The 9,983-nt window shown below is 44.2% G+C and overlaps 1 protein-coding gene across 3 annotated transcripts in view; it reads left to right on the plus strand.

Moving 5' to 3' along the window:
• The first annotated feature begins 36 nt into the window (after positions 1–36).
• Positions 37–9,983, plus strand: part of DPYS (dihydropyrimidinase) — a 123,783-nt gene continuing 113,836 nt past the window's right edge. The window contains exon 1 of one of the 3 annotated variants that reach the window (XM_006145570.3): positions 37–434. In XM_006145570.3, the coding sequence (XP_006145632.1) occupies positions 171–434 (264 nt within the window). In that variant the 5' untranslated portion in view covers positions 37–170. The remainder of the gene's footprint in view (positions 435–9,983) is intronic. The other 2 variants (XR_001370160.2, XM_006145569.3) reach the window with 2 other exon arrangements.

The raw sequence follows: 9,983 nt of genomic DNA on the forward strand, positions 1-9,983 counted from the left end.
CCCCGCCCCGCCCCCCGCTCCTAACCCCGAGCTGACCCGGGGCTGTGGGTTTTCTGTAGTCGGAGCTTGGGGACTGTCCGTGGGGACCTTAAAGGAGGGCCACCCTCACTTCCCCGAGCCAGTCCCAACGTGCAGCCCACAACTTACTAGGACTCGGCGCGCCCCCGGCCATGGCAGCGCCGTCGCGGCTCCTGATCCGCGGGGGTCGCGTGGTCAACGATGACTTCTCGCAGGTGGCCGACGTGCTGGTGGAGGACGGCGTGGTGCGGGCGCTCGGACGCGACCTGCTGCCGCCTGGGGGCGCTCCCGCCGGGCTGCGGGTCCTCGACGCTGCCGGCAAGCTAGTCCTGCCCGGCGGCATCGACACGCACACGCACATGCAGTTCCCCTTCATGGGCTCGCGGTCCATCGACGACTTCTACCAGGGCACCAAGGTACCCACCCTGCAGTGCCCTCCACCCGTGGGGGCTTAGGGAGGGGTTTCCGATGCCTCTCCGCCTAGAGGGTCTGGAGCTGGGCCACGCGCCTGCGCTGCCCTGCAGAGGGACTGGAAGAGCAGGGAGAAGGAGTGGGGATCTGAGCAGGTGGGGTAGGGGAAGGGGATCAAATTGTCCAGGCTGATGTGATGTCCCTTCTTCCAGGTGCCCCTTTGCAGTGACATCCCAGTATCATCTAACCAGGAGCCTTCTAATTTGCCCTTGGAATAATTTGATAAATTTAAGGCAATTTCGTTCCTGGCCCTCATTTCTCTGCATCCGATAATCCCAAGTCCCCCGGTTTCATTGGTGTCCACGAGTCCACAAACCTTCCATAATATCTACATATTTTTTTAAGCAGATGTTCCCCGCCATTTCTCTGTACACTCCATCCCCAGCCCAAACCAAATGAACTGCTTCAACTCAAAGTATGGAGAGTGTCTGGGTGGGGGTCACACTGCACCCACATGCCCCCCCATCACACCACTCACCTTCAGTTAGAAAACAAAACTACAACACGTGCACACAGAGTTCTGATATACAAATGCTTTTCAAAGAGCAAACATTCCAGAAATGATCTCCCTACACACACACACACACACACACACACACACACCAGGTGACCTTGCCTCCTTTCTTACCCCACTGCTTGTCCTGTGTGTGTGTGGTGGGGGTGGGGGGAGGGGGGACCTGCGCTTTCCTGAGATTAGGAGAGCAAACTACTCATTGCCTGGTGAGGAAGGCTTGGATTTCTCCAGGCACAAAGGCCTAGAAGCTCCAGCCAATAAAGGGAACCTTAAATGTCCCCACAGAGCTCAGAAAACAGGATAAGGGATTAACAGGGCAGCTTTACAGGAGTGTAAAGTTAACATACCACTCAGCACTCCTGCTACAGCCGTATCTTCTTCCCCTTCAAGCTTGATGTTTTTGGCTGTGTTAAAGAGAAATGGTTCCTTCCGAACGGAATGTCTTTTTGTTTTGTTTTGTTTTATTATTATCATTACTTTTTAAACATTCAATCGCTATACATCATTTGGCTTGTAAAGAGAATTCACCCCACATAAATACACCTCAGACCAATCCAGTTGAGAATACCGTACATGTTATCACCAGCAGGTAATAAGCCATTTCTGTGTCCCACAAATGTCTTGCATCTCTTGATTTATGATACTTAAGGCCAAGGCTCTCCTCTGGACGTGCCAAGGTTTTCCCCAGGCCCACACCTGGCAGCGTGAAGCAGGTCCAACTGTTCAGTGCAGCTAAGGGCTGGCAGTCTTTCCAAGCAGTACTGATGACAGTGACTTCTATTACAGTCCCAGTTTCTGAGTTTTACTCTCCATCCCCCTTCCTCCAACCTCTGTGATTGACCAGAATGTATAACAGAAAAAAAAAGGCAGGTAGCTTTGGCCCAGAGGGAAGGATCAGGGCGGCCTGCTCATATGAACATTGGGAAAGTTCCTTCCTAGTTACTTATTATCTACCTTTATCGTCAGGCCTAGTAAAGTTTTTGTAGGCTTGATCGTTTAAAAATTGGTAACCTCTGTTTTGAACGCTCATTTTCCCCTTTTTGCTTAAAAAAGTAAAATGTGTTGAATTTTTTTTTTTTTTTGAGAGGTTTTTGCTACAGGGCTTGTGCACTCACCAGAGAGACAGAGAGACAGAAAGCGAGAAATCGCCCCCCAGGGGAGATGGCCACACCACAATCCCTTCTCCTCCATTCTCTCAGGATCTTGAGCATGCACGCACATGCGCCCAGCGTGAGTTTAAGTCACCGGGTCTGGGACTCAAACTACGGTCAACTACATGGGAGTCCAACAACATAGCCATTACGCTAACTGCTGGTCCCAAATTTTAATGAACTTATTTTTACATTTAAAAAAAAAATTGCAGCTATCAGAGCAATTTAAATTACAAAAGAAAAGGAAAAAAATAATACAAAGTAGGAGGGAAAAAATACAGATATCTTCCCTCTCCATAATAACCCATGTTTTAGTGTATTACCTTTATGCTTTTAAATATGATTTATTTTACATAATTGAGACTATATTGTGTATGTGTGTGCGAGAGTGTGTCTATTAGTATGTAATATTTTGTAATCTGCTATTTTGTGTTATTTTGCACATACTTTCTTTTCTTTTTTTTTTTTTTTTTTAGAGAAGTACACACATATAGATCTCTATTAGATGCACCACATATATTTCCAGTTCCCACTTTTAAGTACCAAGAGTCCCATTCATTTATTTTTGTTTTACAACTGGAACTTTCTATTGAAAGAAGAAATGACAATCTTCTTGTTCCACATGTTTAATTTCCTACGCAGCTTGTAGGAAAGGCAAATGTGTATATGATTATACCTGTTTTGTCCTATTTGCTTTTAATGTATAGCCATTACGCTAACTGCTGGTCTGCCCCCCCCCCTTTTTTTTTAATTGCCAGAGAGCACATATTCTCACTGAGAGAGAGAGGGAGGCAGAAAGAGAAAGCACACCCCTGATGGGGTAAGTTCACACTGCAAATCCCTTCTCCTTCATATCGCCATCCTTTCAGAAACTGGGGTAGGCATACACACACACACCTGGCATGTGTTTCAAGCCTGCAGGGCCAGGATTCAAAACATGATCTTCCGTATGGGATTCAGCCCCCTTAACCACAAGGTCCCAGGGCTGGCCCAGCACTTTCTGTTATTACACACTTTATCATTACCAGTGTTTGGCTGGTGGCAGGGCAGCCCACTGAACACCCCGACTTCCAAGGTGGGGAGCTGCTCTATCTGACCATCCTTTGCCAGGCCAGCCAGCGTCAGGCTCCCTCTTGCAGATGAGGAGTAGCTTTTGTTTCTCTTTCCCCCACCAGGGTTTCAGATGAAGCAGACAAGAAGGGGAGGTTGGATACTGTGGGGAAGGAACATCCCCTTTCTTTCTCGAGATTATCTGTGCATGCCCTCAGTCCTAAAAGGTGGTTCTGGGCCTTGTGTCTGTTCCTTGGCCTTTCAAGGGTTTTCTAGCATAGATCTGCTATTTCACACTGAAAAGGCAGGTCCTTGTAGCATATTCCAGTCTGTTGTCACCATCTGAAAGGACTTATCCACCGACAGATTCTTTAGGCATTTCTGTATTTATGTATTTTTTAGGTATATTTATTTCCTCTGAGAGAAAATGAGAGTGAGAGAGGGAGAACTCCCAATAGGGCCTTGGTCCTGCAATCTACTCCCACCCTTCAGCCAGCTCCAGATCATAGACCAGTGTGTATCAGGTATACTCAGGGAGGTCTCTGGACTTGAACCAGAAACTTTCCATGTAGGATTGCATCGCAGAGTATCACATAATACTGCTACATCACCGTAGGACCCTGGCATGTCTGTACTTAAAGATCGTCAAAATATTGGGACAGAAGGTGGTATGTTGGCTAAGATGCTAGATTCCCATATGGCTGACCGTGGTTCAAATCCTGGACCTGGTGGCATGCTTTCTCACTTTCTTCCACTCTCTCTCTGTCTTTCTCTGGTGAGTGCACGTGCTCTGTAGCAAACTAAACAATAACAGTAATTGAGACCAGCAGATGGCATAACGGTTGCATCGCTGAACTCCCACATAGTCAACCACAGTTCGAGTCCCAGATTAAGCGGCTAAAACTCACTCCAGGCACATGTGCATGCGTGCCCAGGATCCCAAGAGGAGAATGGAGGAGAAGGGATCGCAGTATGGCCATCTTCCCTGGAGGGTGATTTCTTGCTTTCTGTCTCTCTGTCTTTCTGGCAAGCGCATGCCTATAGCAAAAAAAATCCTCTCTAAAATAATAACAATGATAATGTTAAATAAAATTAAATAAATAATTCTCTTTTTTTTTTTAACCAAGAAAAAGGTTGTCAAAATAGTAAGCAAAAGCATGTTCTTCATGAGCTTAGGATCTTAAGAAAGAATCAATTAGGTTAGAGGTACTAAGGTAGAAGGTTTGCAAATACCAAATTCCTGTTTAATGTTAAACAGTTATCACAAAGGGATAACTACTCCTGCCCCAGAAACAAATGAGGCACCAAAAAGGAAACCAGATGTGTAAACACAGGCAAACGTGACCATGAAGGTATTGGTGGGAATTCTGCATGAGGGCATTACCGAGTTATTTTTGTCTTCCTTCCTTATTTTCACAGTGATTCCCAAGGCAACGTTGGTAGGTCTCTGGTGTGGGGAACTAGGAACATAGACATGTTTGTTTTTTTGTTTTTGTTTTTGTTTTCTTCAATGCTGGCTGTATAATACATTAAACTTGAAACCATCTTTTTGTTAATACTACCAAGAAACATTGATTTGATTAAGCACTTGCTACATAGCGGGCAATGGGCTAAATGGTGCCTTATCTTTCAACAGCCTCAGGTGCCGTTGTCCCTGTTGTGCAGCTGAGGAAGTAAAAATTGAAGTTGCCTGCGTAAGGTCGCACACCTAGCAAGTGGCCGAGTGACTCTTCAGATTCAGTACTGCCTGACTCCACTGCTAGAGTTCTTTCTTACCAGGCCTTATTCCTTTGGGGGAAAAATCTACCATTTAGATTTGTGAGGGAGCAGCTGATGGGTGAGAGAGCTATGTAAGTCACACGTTAATGTGAGATGGCTCTTTTCAAAATTAGAGCAGTCAGCCTTATAATTTTGATAATGCTTTGCCTTCTTCCCAAAGCTGGAAGCAGTTAAAGTTATCAGAATAAATGCACATGCACGGCCAAGAGATGGTGGTAGTTTAAGGTGTTTGACTCCTACAGGGCCGACTGCGGTTCCAGTCCCAGATCCAGTGGCATGAACCATGCTGGGTACATGTGCATGCATGCCTAAAATCCTGAGAGAATGGAGGAGGAGGGATCATGGCATGGGCAACTCTCCAGGGGTGTGATTTCTTACCTTCCCTCTCTCTGTCTCTCTCTTTCTCCAGCAAGCATATGGCAAAAACCTAAAATAAAATAAAATAAATGCAGATTTCAGGTATTTGGTTGTAAGGTGTTTGTACATGCAGTTATAGCCACATCATCTCTAAGGGTACAGAAATGAGTTCCTTATATACAGAAAGTCAGAAAGAAAAAACAGTGTTTCATGGGTTCAGGAGATGGGCCTTGAAAGATTAGATCAATAGTTACTTTCTGCATCCCCAGGTTGATCATTTGTAATATCTGACAAAGAGAAGGAATGCTTTGTGATACTCCACTTGTTGATCACTAGGTTGTGATGGGGCTCAATTTAAAAATCAAAATAGGTCAACTTAAGATTACACATTTTGTAAATCTAACTCATATCAGAGCATGGTTTATAGCCAATGATTGATTTACTTAACTGTAGATAAAAGCTTTGTATCTGATGTAATGAATGGAAATACTGTTCTGCTTAAAAGAAATCATGTTTCATTTTGGTGGTCTGTACTAGATATAGCATGGTCTTCCGATAATTCAGTGTCCACGAGGAAGGCCAATGGGAGTTTTTATTTTTTTTATTCAGTGGATATTTTGAATTCAATAAACTTAAGAATTATGACTCTGCTTTTATTGCATCATGTGATAAGAGTGGCTTACAAGAGTAATTTAAAAAAGTATATCTAACATGTATCCAGGTCAGAGTGGGTGGACTTGCATAAAAAACTGGTAGTGTCTGGGAACCAGCAGTTAGCGTAATGGCTATGTCGCTGGACTCCCATGTAGTCAACCGTGGTTCGTGTCCCGGACCCGGTGGCTTAAAATTCACGCCGCACGCGTGTGTGTGCGTGCCCAAGATCCCGAGAGGAGAATGGAGGAGAAGGGATTGCGGCGTGACCATCCCCCCTGGGGGGTGATTTCTCGCTTTCTGTCTCTATGTCTCTCTCTGTCTGTCTGGCGAGCACACGCGCCCTATGGCGAAAACCTCTCCAAAAACCTCAGTAGCTGGCAGAAAGAACATCTTTAAAAATATTGGGAAGCTTGCAGCTCTTTTTTTCTTTTCTTTTTCTTTTTTTTTTTTTTTGTAAAGGACAAAAAGTTATCAAAATTATTGAGAAAGGAAATTATACTTTCTTTGGAGCTTTTTGGTAAAACGCCTTCCAAATGAAGACTTACAAGGCAGTATAAGGCATGTGATTAGGCACACGCGTATGCTTTATTTGTACAGAGCTTCTCCACCTTGGGCCAGAACTGGGCTTCTGAAACCTGGGTTACAAATTGAATCCTTTCCTCTGTTGCTTGCAAGACCTCCGGGCTGGGCTTCAGGAATCACGTCGGCTGACTGCAAACCTGGACAAGATACTTCCTCGCTCAGGATTTCTGGTTTTTTGTTTGTTTGTTTTTTGAGAGAGATTTTTGCTATAGGGCACATGCACTCGCTGGAGAGACAGAGAGACAAAGAGACAGAAAGTGAGAAATTACCCCCTGCGAGGATGGCCACATACCAATTGATTCTCCTCTCAGAATTTTGGGCATGCTCGCACATGTGCCTGGCATTTCCTTATCTGTTAAATAAGGTGGTAAGACAAACAACTTCAATTAATACATATCTATATCTCTCTATCTTTCTATCTATATATATATAGTATTAATTTGCCAGAAGGCATGTATATTTACCAGAGAGAGAGAGAGAGAGACAGAGACAGAGAGATCGAGAGATAAAGGGGGGAGTGAGAAAGCACCCCACTCCCCATGGAGAATGGTCATGCCTTTACAATCCCTTCTCCTCCATTTCTCCCCCCTTTCAGGATTTTGGGTGCACACATACAAGATGCTGATCCAGGACCCCCACTGTGCCACCAGCCATGTGGGATCCAGCCACCTTAATCACCAGGCCATGGGCTGATTCTAAAAAAAAATAATAAAAAGATAAAAAATCTTTAAAAGTTGTGAAAAGGGTTGACTCCATGGCTTACTGGTCTGCTGCATGGTACAAGCCCTGGATTCAGCAGCTTGAAAAACACTCCAGGAGGAACCAGCAGTTAGCATAATGGCTATATCACTGGACTCCCTTGTAGTCAACCACAGTTCGAGTCCCAGACCTGGTGGCTTAAACTCACGCTGGGCGCGTGTGCTTGCCTGCCCAAGATCCCAAGAGGAGAATGGAGGAAAAGGGATTGCGGTGTGGCCGTTCCCTCTCAGACATGATTTCTTGCTATCAGTCTCTCTGTCTCTCTGGCAAGCACTTGCATCCTATAACAAAAATCTCTCTTTAAAAAAAAAAAAAAGAAAAAGTATATTTAAATCATTGATATATATTTTTTTCCAGATTGTTCCTTTTAGGGGGAGCATAGAAGCATTTTCAATTTCTACCAAACTGAGCATATCTTTTGGCATCAGCATATCCTCATGTCTTTAAATACAGCTGGAGAATGTGATTTTTGTGGCCCATTATCCTCTCCCAGGCTGAAGGAGCTCAGGTCCTTCTCTCCAGCCTGTGTATTACTCAGGCATCAGGCCCCTGCTTCTATCTGTCTGTGAATCTCTCAACCTGGTCCCTCAGTGTACACTCAGCATGTCCAAAGCCGAACTTATCCCTCCTTCCAAGTGCCCAATCTACTTTTTATCCTGTTTCCCAAATTGTTATCTTCTGCATGGAAGACATTTGGTGGTTTCTAGTTTTTTGCTAGTATATGTAACAGCAATGCTGTGACAGATATCCTTGTACATAAATTATTCGTATAGCTTTTTGAAGTTTATTTCTCCTATGAGTGACAGAGACAGAAAGAGGAAAAAAATATATGTAGAGAGAACCCCAACAGGGTCTCGACCCCACAGTCTGCTCCCTACCTGTGGTTAGCCCTGGGTTACGGGCAAGTGTGTGTCAGGTGTATTCTGGAAGGTCTCCACTCTTGAACCAGAAACTCTCCCATGGGATTGCCTCATTGTGTGTCACATTTTACCACTGCTCCACCTGCTCTGTTGTTTACACTCTTGATGACTGCTCTAGAAACCCCCACAGAGTGATAGTAGGCGCAGTGAGGACTAGATGCATCTTAAAGGAGTTTAATACATACGTTCGCTACTCCTCAATTTATTAATGGCCCCAGGGAGAATAGATGGGTGGTATGATAGCTATGTGACAAGACCTATTTAGTATTGGTGTAGGTTTCTAGTCTCTGGTGATGAGTCAATCTTCCCTGGTCATGGAACTTCTGGGGAGAAAATTGATGACCACTGAATTATTGTGGAAGGCTCTGATGGAGGGCAGATATTGAAGTTCAGGGGTGGGTGGTGGTGATGGAATGTTTTGTCTCAAATGTCTTCACTGCTAAATAATTTTAATACTGTGCCATATTCTGGACCCATAACAGTCATCTGATGTCAAATAAGCCCACACTAGGATTTGTCAAGTTGGCTGTTTGGTTTCATTAATTCAGTCAACAGACAGTTCTTGGAAACACTCAGGAGTTCTAGAGATGAAAACAACAGTGTTTGTTCTCGATGGCAGCAAACAAGAGGTAGATTCTAATCTCTCTGAACTTTCACAGTAAATTCCATACAGTAGACAATTGGCCTCGTAGACTTAACTGTGATGATCGTTACGATTTTTGAGGTTCCTTTACTAAGGTGGAGTCATAATGACGTGCACAGTCAGGCAGTTTTTGAGCCAGTGACTTGGCTAAGCGAGCCTTGGCAACTCCCCAGAGTCTACACATCAACACCTCTTTGTCCTTTCTTCCTACACGTCAAGGAGCAAATTGAGGGAAGACACTTCCATTTTTCAGTTACGTCTCATTGCATTTAACAGGGAAAAATTCACTTTACGGTGATAGTTCTGAGTTCCTGAGCCCTGAGAATCTGTTGTTCACACATAAACACAAAGACCTTAGAAATGATCTTAAAGTAAAACAAAATAAAATCCTTTTGAAAATCAAGACATTGTTTAGAGCTTAGATACAGAAATAGACTATAATTTGGTTTGTTAAGAGTCCTAGTTAACACGGGAAACTATAATTCTGTGTTGTTGGAAGTCTAATTAACACTGATTAGCCAGTGAGCTTCGGGCAAAACTGAGCATTCAACCTTCAAATGTGCTCAGAGTCTACATTCCATATTAACATTTTTATAGAAAAATATGGAAAACTACATGGCCAGGCTAGCAACGTTTGGGGGAACGGACATTTTATACTAACCTGGAGTTTACAAGCGTTCCCAGTTTGCGATGGAAACAAGAAATATCATGGTTATTCTCAGAAGGGACTGCAGCATGGCCATCCCCCAAGGATGCTTTCTTTTTCTTTTCTTTTTTGGAGAGATTTTTGCTATAGGGCCAGAAAGACAGAGACGGAGAGACAGAAAGCGAGAAACCACCCCCCGGGGAGATGGCCATGACGCAATCCCTTGGGCACGCATGCACCTGGTGTGAGTTTAAGCCACCGGGTCTGGGACTCGAACTGCGGTTGGCTACATGGGAGTTCAGTGACGTAGCTATTACGCTAACTGCTGGTCCCCCCTAGGGATGCTTTTTTACTTTCTATTTCTCTCTCTGTCTCTCTCTCTCTGACAAGCATACACACCCTATGGTGAACTTAAAAAAAAAAAAAAAAAAACAAAAAT

This window comes from Tupaia chinensis, unplaced genomic scaffold (genome assembly GCF_000334495.1).
Source record: "Tupaia chinensis unplaced genomic scaffold, TupChi_1.0 Scaffold000154_1, whole genome shotgun sequence".
NCBI classification, from domain to species: Eukaryota; Metazoa; Chordata; class Mammalia; order Scandentia; family Tupaiidae; genus Tupaia; species Tupaia belangeri.